General features: G+C 30.6%; 1 protein-coding gene across 1 annotated transcript; it reads left to right on the top strand.

Annotated features, from left to right (window-relative positions):
- Positions 1-12,391: 12,391 nt before the first annotated feature.
- Positions 12,392-15,058, top strand: LOC145802223 (putative late blight resistance protein homolog R1A-10). Its single transcript, XM_082894904.1, has one exon. The coding sequence runs from the start codon at positions 12,392-12,394 to the stop codon at positions 15,056-15,058; it is 2,667 nt and encodes an 888-aa protein (XP_082751030.1).
- The last annotated feature ends 310 nt before the right edge of the window (positions 15,059-15,368 follow it).

Consider the following 15,368-nt stretch of genomic DNA (forward strand, 5'->3'; position numbering starts at 1 on the left):
TCAAGTCAAACTTCTGGAACCAAACATTCTCTACTCGAGCACACAAACGGCCGCTTGAGCGGACAAGCAACTTCGAATGCATTTTTGCATTTTGCTTCGAGGGCACTGCCCCTCAACCCCGCCTAGGCGCTACCCCGGACCCGCCAAGGGGCGCTATCCACTGGACCCCCGCGAGCTGACCGGGCAGCTCGATCCCCAACATAGTCAGTGAAGTAGCAAACATGTAAGAATTATCTTTTGAAACTTCTCTGCAAGGTACAATTCGGGTTGGATTTGCATCTAAATACTCATAGCCTTACTAAAATAAAAAAGCGAATAAAAGTACAACTGAAAGGAGTTTTGTCAAACAGGATTTCCAAGAATAAATACTTAATAGTTTCATTTACAGATTGACTGGTTTCATCCCGTGCGTGAAAGGCACGCGAGGGTTTTCGTCCAAAAAGTTAATGACTGTTAATTATTGGACCACATAGAGTCAAAAACCAAATTGTAGGGGCAAAATTGATGCAATTAGAGTACAGGGACCAAAATGAAACCATGGGTAAACTATAGGGACCATTACTGTAATTTGCCCGAAAAGAAATGATTGTGATTTCTCTCCTTGTTTGGTTAGATTTCGTAAGAGAAAATAAAAGAAACTGTTTTATGTTATATTATCAAAATAAACTTTTTATATTTTGTCAATCATTTTATTTCTTTTGTTTTTATAGGGACAAAATTAGTATTATGAAAATAGAAGAATCTATTGGTTTTTTTTCTCTCTCAATCTCTCCATTTTTAGGAAGATTGAAAATGAGGTTTATAAGAGAAATGAGTTTCTCTCAATTTCTCTCAATTTTTCTCCACTTAAGTTATCCAAACAAGTAAGAGAAATACATATCTCTCCATTTCTTTTCTTTTCTCTCCAAATCACTCAATCCAAACATAGTGTAAGAATAATGGACCATGTGCATTGGGTTTTCAAAGGTGAGTGTTCAATTTGGTTTTGTTAGGGTTGGGTTTTCAGCTGGTTTTGTGAGGGTGGGTATTTCATTTTAGTTTGTATTTATTATGGTAATTAAGGGTTATTTTTTGATAAATACTCTTTCTAAGTGTTTTATTCTGTCTAACTTATATATATATATATATATATATATTTTTGGAGTATTCCATTAAGTCTTATTTAATGTAATATGACCAAATCATCCTTTTTAATTTTTTGCACATGTTTCTATTTTAAAACTAATACATAACAATAGTCCCTCATTTTATAGAGAAAATCTCTCTCATTCTAAATAGAAAATGGAGAAAATCTCTCTCTTATTCTAAGCAAAAAGTTTCTCCCGCATTCTATGGAGAAAATCTCAAATTATGAATTTTGAACTTCTTTATAATTTGAAAATTTTAAAAATAAAGTAACAAAAAATCTGAATGAAAATCAAAATACAACGTGAATGTTCACAGTAAACAACAAACATACAACTAACTTTTGAAAAAATAAAACGCATACCAAAGTACAATGTGAATGTTCACAATAAATAACAAGCATACAACTAACTTTTGAAAAAATAAAACATATACCAAAGTACAAAGTGAATGTTCACAATAAATAATAAACATACAACTAACTTTCGAAAAAATAAAATTCATACCAAAATACAATGTGAATGTTCATAATTTCTAATTAACATATAACTAGCCTTAAAAAAAAATAACTCATACCAATGTAAACATTTACACTACAACGTGAAAACATAAAATAAAATTAAAAAAAGTGAAAATATACTACAATTGTTCAATGGTAACAAAAATGATTGTTCAACTAACAAGCATAGTAACAAAAACAATAAACATACAATTAACTTTTGAAAAAATAAAATTTATACCAAAATACAATGTGAATGTTCACAATTTACAATTAATATACAACTAGATTTTTTTTTAAAAAAATAAATAAACTCAGACCAATGTGAACATTCACATTGTAACGTGAAAACATAAAATAAAATTGAAAAAGTGAAAATCAATAATTTCGATTGTTCAATGGTAACAAAAATGATTGTTCAACCAACAAGCATAGTAAAAAAAAAATAACAAAATACAACTAATTTTCGAAGAAAAAAAATTTTTAAAAAAACTCATACCAAAATTCAATATGAATGCTCACAATTTACAATTAACATACAACTAATCTGAGAAAACCAAATTCATACCAATGTGAACATTTACACTGTAACATGAAACAAAATTGAAAGAAAAAAAAAATGACTATTTCAATTGTTTAATGGTAACAAAAAATAATTGTTCAAACAACAAGTATAGTAATAAATAACCAATGATATTTGAATATTCACATCATGCAAAATATATAATTATGTTCATATCTATATTCCAACACTTATTTATCAGATTTTCAAACAATGTGAAATGTAAACATTCACACTGATTGACAAAAAAATAAAAATAATGGCAACAATAGAATTAGAAATCTAAAAAAAAAACTCAATCACTCTAATAAAACAAAAAAAATCACCCATATCCTCATTTTCATCATCATTTTTATTATTATTACTATCATTAACAATCTATGTAATTTCACCATTTCAACAATCCAATTCAAATCAAACCCACATTTGAAGAATATGTTTGTAACAAAATTAACTAGATATAAATAGAGTTTCGACTTACAACAATGGAAAAACATAGAGTTCCGAACACAGAGCAACAATGGATGAACACAGAACTTCAAACACAAAGTAACAATGGAGAAACACAAAGCTTCACCGCAACAATAGAGGACTATAATATTATTTCACCACCATGTGTACACTAGAGTTTTTAAACACTACCAAATAGAGAGTTTCGAAACCCTAACACAATGAAACAATACCATAAATGTGAATGAAACTGATCAAAAAGAAAAACGTGAATAATGGTAACTATCAAAATAGAGGTAGCAACAAAAAGGAAATGTGTATATTATTTTTCTATATAATATATAACAACAATAAATATAGGGGTATAATAGTCCAACAAATAATATGAATTCCAAAAAAAGATCTCATGGAATAAAAGTATAAATACATGGGACTAACTAGGTTATAATTTTCCTTGGTGGACGTATTGGGTTAGAACACTTCTAAATGGAAATTAGCAATAACAAATCATAATTTTTTTAATTGAGGTTACAATTATCATTAAAAAAAAAAAAAAAGTCAAACGGCGAGAGCCTTGAGAATTTTTTTTTTTTGAAAATTATCAGCGTCACTTGTCAAAAATACATGTTGTGAATGATTACCTCTGACATGAAAATAAAATTTTAAAAATAACGTATTTTTACATTAGAATTTTAATTTTTTTCATAAATTAAAAATAATTAAAAAGATTTTTTAATTGGTAAAAAAATAAAAAATAAAAAAATTATTTTTATTTTTAATTTAAAATAATTATAAATAATTCCATTATACTATCTAATGATAACTGTAATAATTTTTTTTTAATTTAAAATAATTATAAATTTTTATTTTTATTTCATAGTCACTAAATTTCTATTGAAAATTTTCCTTTCATGGCGAGGATTTGATGTGATGTAAACAAAAATTATATCAAATAAAAAACTTCACAAGACATTGACAGTGCTTCTTTAAAAAATAAAATAAAAATAAAAAATAATAATAATTGTATGAGCACTCACTCCCAGTGGATTGCGACAAAAAAAAAGTCATTCATATGGCACACAGTCGACTCCAGAGTTATGCGTATGATAGAGGTTGGTGCCATAAACAAATTCATATGAATAGTTTCAAGGGTTTTTTTTTGTTTTTTAAAGTTTTTGATATTAAGATTTTATAATATAAAAGATATTTAATATTTTTATAATGTCTAAAGTTTCTCAATATTAATTCAGAAAAATTTCAATTTAGAGAAATTCTTCTCAGAGAAATTCTCTTTAGAAAAATTCTGGACTTCCAAAAGAATTTCTCTAGGTTCAAATCAGAGAAAATTCAAATTTCTCTGAATTCAAATCAGAGAAAATTAAACACGACAGAGAAAATTATCTAAAAAAAATTTAAATTTCTCTAGGTTCAAACCAAAGAAAATTCAAATTTTTCTAAATTCAAATCAGCGAAAATTGAACAACCTAGAGAAAATTGAACAACACAGAGCAAATTAAATAGAGCAAAGAAAATTATCCAGAGAAAATTGAAATTTCTCTGAGCTCAAACCATAGAAATTCAGAGAAAATTGAATAACACAGAGAAAACTAAACAGGGCAAAGAAAATTACCTAGAGAAAATTGATTAAAACAAAATACTAATAAGTTCTATAGCGATTCCGGTTTTGACCCGACCCTTGTTGTATTCTGGACTCGGGTTCCGTAGTTTGATATTGTTATTCATGTCTTTTTCCCTCATTTTCCCTTTGAGTTAGAGTATTGAAATGTCTTGGGCATGTTTGGAACAGGTTGGTTGCTCGTTGGTCAAATTGTTGTTGTCCAGAAATTTGCTTCTTCGCTCGAGTGAGGCTTCTTGTGCTCGAGCGAGTATTGTGAACTCTCAGTATTTTTGCAGGGCTGCAAAGATTCTGGGAGGGTAGTGTTTTTTGCTCGAGCGAGGCTTCTTTGCGCTCGAGCAACGGTGTATGTCTGTAAAACTTCTGGGATTATGTATTCTACGCTCGGGCGACTCTTCTTGCACTCGAGTGAGGCCACTTATTATGTCTGGTTGCTTGAGCAACAACTCTTGTGCTCGAGCGAGCCTCGAGTATATCAGTTCGTAGCAGCTCATTTTTACATCACCTTTTGATATTGTTTCACTCAAAAACCCTAGACCAACTCATTCTCTCTCTAAAATTCGACTTCTCTCTACAAATCTACTAGGATCGAAGGATCTCTCTACCTTACTCTCTTTGATAAAAATGTACAGCATCTCAAGGGCTACCATTACATCCGAATAGAGTTTGGTTTCGACATCTTTGAAGTTTCTCTACTCCTCATTTGGGCTTCTACACTTGAGGTAAGGACTTTCTATGCTTTTCATATGGTTTTTAACTTAGTTATTTGGTCATTATATAAGATTGGTGGGCTTTGAGTGTATTATGGACAAACCTAGTGTTTGGGTGTGAAATAAAAAGATAGGGTTTTCATGTTTATGTTGTGAAAATGGTTGTGGGATTGAATATGAGGTTGTATGGTGGCAAAGTGGTTGATTTTGGCACTTTGAGTTGATAGTTGGGAAAGATGGAAGTTTGCCCTAATTTTTTATTCAAATAGTTATTTTGTTTAAATAAATGGAATTGACATTGTAAGTGTGAAATTGAATAGGTGATGATATAAATAGTGGAGCTAGATGTGTATTATGAACTCACACCAATGGAAACTTAGATGATTTATCTGTTTTGAGATTGAATATCTGTTTAGAAATATCTGTATTGGGCTATCGGTAGAGGATAGCCATGATTGTTGTAGAAATTGCATGAGGATTAGGTAAATTGAAACTAAACTTTTGTTGGTTGTCATTGAATATGACTAAGTTTAAATACATTGTATATGTATGATTGTTTGGGAGGAGAAAGTGGATGTACTCTATTGTTTAGAAGGAGATAGGGGATGGACTCCATTAAAATTAAGTTGGCCTATGTGTTTAGGGTGAAAGTCCCGAAACCGCGCGTATACATGGGTATCGATCCCGCGGACGAAATTTCCGTAAAATGGCGGATTGAAGTGTTCGTGTTGTAATTGTGTTGACTTGATAGCCACTGAGTTGTAGCCTCAGTTGGGTTGTTGGAAGATAATTAAATTGGTTCATGAATTGAAATGAATTGAAGAAAAATTAGAATAAGATAAGAACTTGGTATTTTATGGTTGTATACAAATGTGAATGTTTTGTCACAGGCATTGTATATGTACATTGTATTTATACCTTTGTTAAATACCATATGCTGTATTAGATTATTCCTACTGGGCTGTGGCTTACCCTATTTGGGGAAAACCATTTTCTGGTGTTAGTGACATGCCTCTGCCAAGGCAATAGTGGGGAGGGACTTTTGGGAGCAAGAGTTTCTTTCTTTTGGTGTATTCTTTGTATAGCCAATGGGCTTTAATTGTATTGAGCTAGGCTCACTTTTGTTGTAACAAAACAACGACTTGGAAAGATGTAAGCCTATATGGCATATTATTACCTATTTAGTTCTTAATTCTCCTATCATTGTAACACATGTTGTAGATTCAGGATGAACATTTATGAATATATATCGCATGTGTTATCTTTTGTATACGAATTCTGATGTATGAAAGCACATTATTTCTATTATATTTCCATCCTTGGGATGTATTTATTGTATATTTTTTGGGCATTACAAGTTCTTGCAATTTCCTCACCAGAATACTAAATTTTGTAAATTTATAGCCTAACTTCCCAACAATTTTTGTTTTATAATTTTTGATCAACCTTCAAAATCCAAACCCAAATCCCCATTTCACCAACTTAGCAAAATTATACACCAAAACTGTAATACAAAACCAGAACTCCAACCCATTTCTTAACCAAAATAGTACTAAAATTCGTGAATTCGTCCACATTAAACCAATGTCCATTGACAAATGTTCCAATTCCAAAAGTTTCAACACCGAGAAAAAGAAGAAAGACATCATAAAGAGTTTTACAGGTATAATATATTTATCTACATATATACGTATAATGAGATAAATACATCACAAAATGCATAACAATCAGAGAAAAATCGATCTAAGAATTTTCCTCCAGAGAAATTGTGGGAAGGCTAGAGAAATTCTCTGGAATTCCAGAGAAAATTTACACAATTTCCACATCTAGAGAAAATTCTGATTTGCTCACAATTTTCTCTGTATTTTGACTAAGGAGCGTAGAATACACCTCAGCAAACAAGCTTCATCATCCTCTTCACAATCCCCTCCTCTACATCAACAATGGTAAGATCTCTATCATCATCATCATCATCATCATCTCTATGTATATGTATAAATCTTTCTTCTTCATTTTTGTTTAGATCATTCCAAAGACGAATCGCAGTGAGATCTCTAAACACCTCTTTCAAGGTCTTCACTTTTTTACTCTCCTCTTACTTTAATCTCTGTGTGTGTGTATGTGTGTGTGTTTTTATATGATTGTTGTTTGTGTATGTAAAGGGTGTGTTCTATGAAAAGAAAGATTACAACCTCGTGAAACACCCAGATATAGATGTGCCCAACCTATAGGTCATCATGTTCATGGAGAGCTTCAAATCGAACGAGTACATGCGAGAAACCTTCGCTTGGATGCACTATTACTGGTATTTGACCAACGATGGCATTGAATTTCTCATAACTTATCTCAATTTGCCATCTGAGATGGTTCCTAATACCTTGAAGAGAGCGGCCAGTCCTATTCCAACCGGTGGTCGTTTTGGTGGCGATCCACCTGGTGATCGTTCGACATCCCAAATGAGAGTCTGATCATGAAAGTTGGTGAAGAGAAGGATAGTCCGATTAGGAAGGTCAGTCACGGCAGTGGAGGCGGAGGTGGCAACCATTAAAGGGAGTGAAAGTGAGGTTTGGATTTAGAGAGAGAGAGAGAGAGAGAGAGAGAGAGATGAGATTTGATTTAAGAGAGTCAAATTTCTCTGTGATATATGGATGTGGAGTTGAGGAACCTTAAATATCATAAAATAATATTGTAAATCTCTTTCATTACTAAAAATGAGAAAGAGACCTTAAACTAATTTTCCTTAGTTTAAATTCTCTTTTGCCCATCTAAAAAAAAAATTTAATTCTCTTTTGAAAAAATTAGAAAAATAAATAAATTAATGTTTGAACTTTATAATAAAATAAATTTAATTTTTTTAATTTTTATTTATTTTTAATCTAAATCGTAGTAAAACTATCAAAAAAATATATTTTAGTCATTAAATTTAATAACAATAGGTATTTTAGATATTTTCTGTATACCTATATTGAATTTAATGAGTAATATATATTTTTTTTCATCCATTGTACTTAATAAAAATAAGAATATATATATATATATATATATATATGTATATATATATTTTTGTAATTTCCTAATTCTCTATCTCTACATGATATAGTTTAAAAATTTACGAAAATAATAAAAATTGATACCAACACTCAATAAATAGTCGGTGAATTATTATTGATCTTTATAATTACATTTATTTATGAGCATTACTATTCGAGATTAAAAATTAGATTCAATTTTAACTCTTAAGGAATCATTAAAAATATTTAATTTATAATTAAGTTTTCTACTTTAACATCATTATTTTAATAAAGTTTTACGGTAAGAACCACATTTGATCATCATAGTGACAATAGATTAAAATATTAAATGGGGATAAATTACATGTAGATATGAGAAGAAGAAAAAAAATTACAAACACATGGTGTGCAAGTGTATCTATAGTGGGATGCAATTGAAAGGTTGTGGGGATGCAAGTGTCACTTGTACCACTCTATTTGTTGGTAATTATTTTCTCCTTCTCCCACTTGCATATAGTTCCCCTGACATTAAAAGCAACACTCTTGTCCATATATTCTCTAATTATCAATAAATTATATCACTTATACATCATTAAATTTAAATATTGGCCTCGTTTGGGAAGTAGGTACTTTTAGGCTTTTTGATTATTTAGTTATTTTAGTTTTTTATGGCTTCGTTTGGGAAGCCAAAGGTTGGGGTTTTTTGGTTAAAATAACCAAAAAAAAAAAAATAAAAAAAAATAGGCTTTTTAGCCCAATAAGACAAAATATCACATTCAACTTATAATCATTACATTATTTCTCTCACAAAAAAGTCAAAAAAGCCTTCCCAAACGAAACCTTTTAGTCTCAGGCTAAAATATTTAAAAATTTAAAAAGTCAAAAAGTCAACTCACCTTCCAAACGAACCCTATATTTGGAAAGATATGTTAGATTATTATATTAAAAAATGTGTTTAAAATGATGTTGAAATAGTAAGTGCTTGTTTGGCTAAGATTTTGGAATTAAAAAAGTACAAAAAGACAAAATAAGCTACATAAGTCAATAAGATAAAATATCATTTTTTATTCATAATTATTACATTTTTTCTTTCACAAAAATCAAGAAAATCTCAAAATAAAAACCAAACAAGATTAAAAAAATCCCAGACTAAAAAAATTGACTATACTAACTAATCCTTGTACTCTCTCCTTGCCTCCCTACTTGCAATGGTGGAGATACATTTTGAGTTCATCTAATGATCTAGATTTGAGCGGGAAAAGTAAATTTGAATTTATTTTATTATTTTATTATTTTTAAATAGTCAAATATGAACCATTAGATCAAATCAAAGTGCGTCTTCACCGTTGCAAGTAGGAATGCAAGGAAAGAGCCAAGGAGAGGATCTCAACTCTCCTAAATAACCCCTAACATGTGCGGTTCCTTTCCAATAATAAAAAAAATTCCCTGCTCACGTGGCATTGGACAACTTTGACGGAGACTATTACCAATGGCTAAGTTTTAAATTTTTGTCCAAATTAAAACTAAAAAATATAAAAATATTGTTTCCAATTTTTATTTTTTTTAAACTTATCACACAGAATTATTAACAATTTTTTTTGGTAAGAATTTGACTGTTAATTATTAAAAATACGAATCAAAAAAATTAAAAATTTGTAAGAAATTTGACTTTTAATTTTGAAAATATTAAATTAAAAAATTTACAAATTTATAACAAATTTGACTTTTAATTCTAAATATTAAAAATTAAAATAAAAGCATAAAATAATATTCAAAGGGTTTGGACTCCTCGGATTTGTCAAATATCCAAAGAACAAAATCGTCATTTTGGCCTCTATCAAATACAGCTGTGAATCAGGTGCCAAAGTTGAGCAACAGTAGGCTATAGAAGGTGGTGTTTCAGTTTTATAAAAGTAAAGCTCTTTGCTTATCTTTACGGGGCTTTTCCCAAATTAACTCAAATTAATAACTTAATTTTTAAACTATGTCTAGTTTAGACAAAATTTTTAAATTAGGTTAAAGCATTATTACAAATCACGTTTTCACTGTTTCTAGAATCCTTTCGCGGAAAATTTATAAAATAGCAAAAGCGTGGTTACAAACCACGCTTTTAACATATATTTTTTTTTCTTCAGAAAACGTGGTTTAGAAAGCACGCTTTTAAGCAAAATTTATTTTTTTCTTCAGAAAACGTGGTTTCAAATCACGCTTTTACTGTACTTATAATTAAATTTTGTTTTTCTAAAGAAAACGTGGTTCCAAACCACGCTTTCACTGTGCATAATTGTTTTCTTAAGAAAACTTTTAAAATATATTAAAATGTGATCAAAATAAACTTGAGTTCTTTGTAGCTCAAATGGTAGTGTATTTGTTTTGCACTGCAGAGGTGTGGGTTCAATCCACGGCAACTCCAAACGGTTACTACCTTTCAAATTAAATTCAACTTTTTTTCCCCCCCCTTCCACTCACTCTATACTTTAATATATTTATTATGTAATTTTTTTATCAAAAAAAAGTAAAACATTTGTTTGGTTAACTAAAAAATTTTTCTATAAAATACAATTTTTTTCAAAATATCAACATAATTGTTTAAAAAGTATTCAGTGTATTTGGTTTGAGTTTTTGGATTTAGTTATTTGAAAACTGAGTTTTTTTATTTTCGTATTTTTTTGTTTTAGTGAATATTTTTAAAATTTTAAACATTTTTTTTTACTTTTTTAGATGCACCTTAGTTAGACGTATCCAAAAAGTAAAAAAATTGTGAAAAAATATTTTAAAAAATTAATAAATACATAAAAATACAAAAAATGTATTGAAAAAAAATATTTTTGTATTTTTAGTATTTTTTCAGCAAATTATCATTTTTTTTCAACAAAATGTACTCAAAAAATATGCACAGTGAAAGCGTACTCAAAAAATGTACTCAAAAAATATTTTTTCAGCAAAATGTACGCTTTTAAAATGTACTAAAATATTTTAAAAGCGTACATTTTTTGAGTACATTTTGCTGAAAAAATTAATATTTTGTATTAATTTTTTCAGTACATTTTTTGTATTTTTGTATTTTTTGTATTCTTGTATTTTTTTGTATTTTTTCACTTACTTTATACTTTATATATTTATGAAAAAATTGCTGAAAAAATATTTTTTGAGTATGCTTTCACTGTGCATATTTTTTTAAGTACATTTTGCTGAAAAAATTAATATTTTGCTGAAAAATACTAAAAATACAAAAATATTTTTTCAGTACATTTTTTGTATTTTTATGTATTTATTAATTTTTTAAAATATTTTTTCACATATTTTTTTTATATTTTAGATACATCTAACTCAGGTGCATCTAAAAAAGTAAAAAAAAAATGTTTAAAATTTTAAAAATATTCACTAAAAACAAAAAAATTCAGTTTTCAAATAACTAAATCCAAAATACTCAAACCAAATACACTGAATACTTCTTAAACAATTATGTTGACATTTTGAAAAAAAATTGTATTTTATAGAAAAAAATTTTAGTTAACCAAGCAAACATTTTATTTTTTTTTGATAAAAAAATTACATAATAAATATATAAAGTATAGAGTGAGTAGAAGGGAAAAAAAAAAAAAAAAAAAAAGAGTTGAATTTAATTTGAAAGGTAGCAACCGTTTGAAGTTGTCGTGGATTGAACCTGCACCACAGCCAAGCAAAACAAATGCACTACCATTTGAGCTACAAAAAACTCAAGCTTTATTTTGATCATATTTTAATATATTTTAAAAGTTTTCTTAAGAAAACAAAAAACACGATTTGAAACAACGTTTTCTTCAAAAAAACAAAATTTAATCATAAGTACAGTAAAAGCGTGGTTTGAAATCACGTTTTGTGTAGAAAATAAATTTTGCTTAAAAGCGTGCTTTCTAACCACGTTTTCTAAAAAAAAAATTGTTAAAAGCCTGGTTTGTAACCACGCTTTCTTGATTAAAAGCGTGGTTACAAACCACGCTTTTACTACTTCACAAATTTTTCACGGAAGGATTCTAAAAACAGTAAAAATATGATTTGTAATAGCACCTTATTCTAATTTAGAAATTTCATCCAAATTAGACTTAATTTGAAAATTAAGTTGCTAATCTGACTTAATTTGAGAAAAGCCCTATCTTTACCTTTACTTTTGGCATTGCAAATGTTTCCTTTTGGATCCAAACTCAAGAAGCCACTTGCTCCTTCTGCTTCTTCACTCTGAAATTTCAATGTTTCCTTCTGCTACTGCAAAACACCCACAAAGTCTTTTCTGATTGATTGAACTCCGTCTTCAGTACGTATAATGGGTAGGTGTGTTTCGAGCGGGAGTTGGAAGATGAAAGAGAGAGAGAGAGAGAGAAAGAGAGATGGAAACAGAGAGAGGGATTCGAGAGGGAGATGGGTGAAAATTATTCTGCCTTGGAGAAACTGAAGCATCTAATGATCAGTAAGGCGTGCAATTTGACCGCAGATCAGATTGATCATTCCAAATCTTTTTACCATCGGCTAAGATTCCTAGCAATCATTCTCAAGGATATGGACGAGAAGCAGCAGCAGCATGATGAAGCTAAAATCCTGGCGATTCAAATTTTTAATGTGATCGACAAGACAAGACAACTCATCCGTTATTTTGATGTTGAAGTGCCAGGGCAGAGGGACAGAAACAACAACGGTGACAATTTTTTTGATATTTTAATTGGTATAATGGAAGAGATTAAGCCGATCGAGGCAAAAGTGGTGCAGTTTTATGACCAGATAAATCAGATCCAACTCCTACAAGATGATGAGTCTTTCAATGATGGAGTCCATTCGTCAGTGTCAATGTCAATGGAGAACAGAACCATGGTAGATGAAGAAATTACAGTGGGCTTTGATGATGAGGCGTTGACTATAAAAGAGCTACTTGCTGGAGGGAAGAAGCAGCTACAAATGATATCAATTGTTGGGATGCCTGGACTCGGTAAGACTACTTTAGCCAGAAAAGTGTACAATGATCCTTACATCACACACTACTTTCATATTCGTGCATGGACCTATGCTTCTCAATTACCCAGCAAAACAGAAATGTTGTTGGACATTTTACGTTCTGTTAATGTTGTTTTTACCCATGAAATTGAAAACACGACCAATGAGAACCTAGGTGAAAAGTTGCGCAAGCAATTAAAAGGCAAGAGATATCTCATTGTCATTGACGATATATGGGATATTGGTGCCTGGAAAGATCTTAAAATGTCTTTCCCCAATGACAACAATGGAAGTAGAGTTATGTTCACTAGTCGGCTCAAAGAGGCCTCACCTGATTGCCATCCTCATTATCTGCGTTTTCTCACTGAAGCAGAGAGTTGGGAGTTATTACAACGGAAGGTGTTTCAAAATGAAAGATGCCCTCTAGAACTGATTAGAATTGGGAAGCAAATAATGAAAAAATGTGATGGGCTTCCACTTGCAATTGTTGTAATAGCAGGACTTCTTGCAACGAAAATCAAGACACAAGAGTCGTGGAAACAAGTTGCCCAAAGTGTAAGCTCATACATTGTTAGTGATCCAAACCAGTACTTGGACACACTAGCACTGAGTTACAATCACTTGCCTCGCCACTTGAAACAATGCTTTCTCTATTTAGGGGCATTTCCAGAAGACCAAGAAATCCCGGTGCAGAAGTTAATTTGCTTATGGATAGCTGAGGGGTTTATACAAAAAATTGGGCAGAAAAGCTTGGAGGAAGTAGCAGAGGATTACTTAATGGATCTAATTCAGAGAAGTCTGGTAATTGTTGCTCAAAAAAAGTTTGATGGTCGAATTAAAGAATGTCGTGTGCATGATTTGTTGCGTGATTTATGCTTGAAGAAAGCCAAGGAAATTAATTTCCTACAGTGGACTCACAATTATGAAGACAATTCTCATTCTCCTTCAAGTAATTACGAAACAAACAACCAATGCCGCCTGTGCATCCATTCTTACTTCGTACTAAGATTTGATCATGTGCTCTTAAAGTTTTGTTCCCCAACAGTTGTTCAATCATTATTTTGCTTCAGAAATGATTTTGAGAAAATAATTAGTTCCGACGACGATCTGTTTGATGATGTGTGCTCGTCTATTTGTTGGACCTTCAAACTTCTTGGAGTGTTGGACATATGCTACATCAATGCCTTCTTTTCAAGAGAATTAACACAACTTGTTAATTTGAGGTATTTGGCAATTAATTTGAAAGATTCCTGTGAAGTACCGCCATCAATATCCAATCTCTCAAACCTAGAAACAATTATTATTATTTCTACACAATGGATAAAGGTTATTCTGCCATGTAATGTTTGGAAGATTCCAAAGTTGAGGCATCTTTTTGCAAAGGGAGGAGCAAAATATGATGCGTCTTTATGTTCTGAAGAAGCAGTAACAGATCACAACCAGCCCTCTATATTAGAAAACCTACTAACCATGGCAAAGTTAAACCTTGATGGACATGTTCAGGATTTATTGGCAAGAACTTCTTTTCTTACAAAGCTGGGAATTTGTAGACATCTGTTGGCAGATTCAGGGAATTTGATGTTTCCAAATCTAGAATTTTTAAGAGACCTTGAGACTTTGAAGCTACAGAATGTGTTCTTGCACCCAACCAATTTCCAAGGGGTCAAGTTTCCTACAAATGTTAAAAGGCTAACCTTGAAAGAAATGATGAAGTGGGAAGATATATCAATCCTTGGGATGTTGTTACCCAACCTTGAGGTTCTCAAATTAGAAAAATGTACTAGTCAGGGATGGCAATGGGCAACAACTGATGGTGTGTTTCCTCAACTCAAATTCTTGAAACTGAAGGAGCTACAAGTCCAGCAGTGGATCACCTGCTCTAGTCACTTTCCAAGGCTTCAACACTTATCGTTGGAAGGGTGTCGATGTCTTAAGGAAATACCATCTAGTTTGGGGGATATACCCACTCTGCAGATGATTGAGGTAAACAATTGTTGTTCCACTCTTGTGGAATCTGTCAGGAAAATTAAGGTAGAACAAGAGAGCACTGGAAATAATTTGCTGAAAGTGCGGATTGGGAAATCCATGTGGGACCTTTGAGTTATAGTGTTATGATACAACTTCTAAAGGTATGTTCTATTTAATATTTGTGTTTTATCTTTTCTTTTCTCTATCATATTCTTTTCTCATTTTGGATTCAACCCTATATCAAATAAAAGAAATCTATCTTGTGTATATATATACTAACATAAAACTCGTACTATACACGCTCTTAAATAAATAATTAAAATTTTATCTTAAAAATTAAAGTAATATTTTTAAAATTTAAGAAGAAAAAATAGTAAAAATTATGTGAATGAGTTGTTTTCATTTAAATTTCGCTAAAGTCGTGTTTTAATTGTGTTGTTAT

This window comes from Camellia sinensis, chromosome 11, assembly GCF_055761805.1.
Source record: "Camellia sinensis isolate YWXY chromosome 11, ASM5576180v1, whole genome shotgun sequence".
Classification (NCBI taxonomy): Eukaryota; Viridiplantae; Streptophyta; class Magnoliopsida; order Ericales; family Theaceae; genus Camellia; species Camellia sinensis.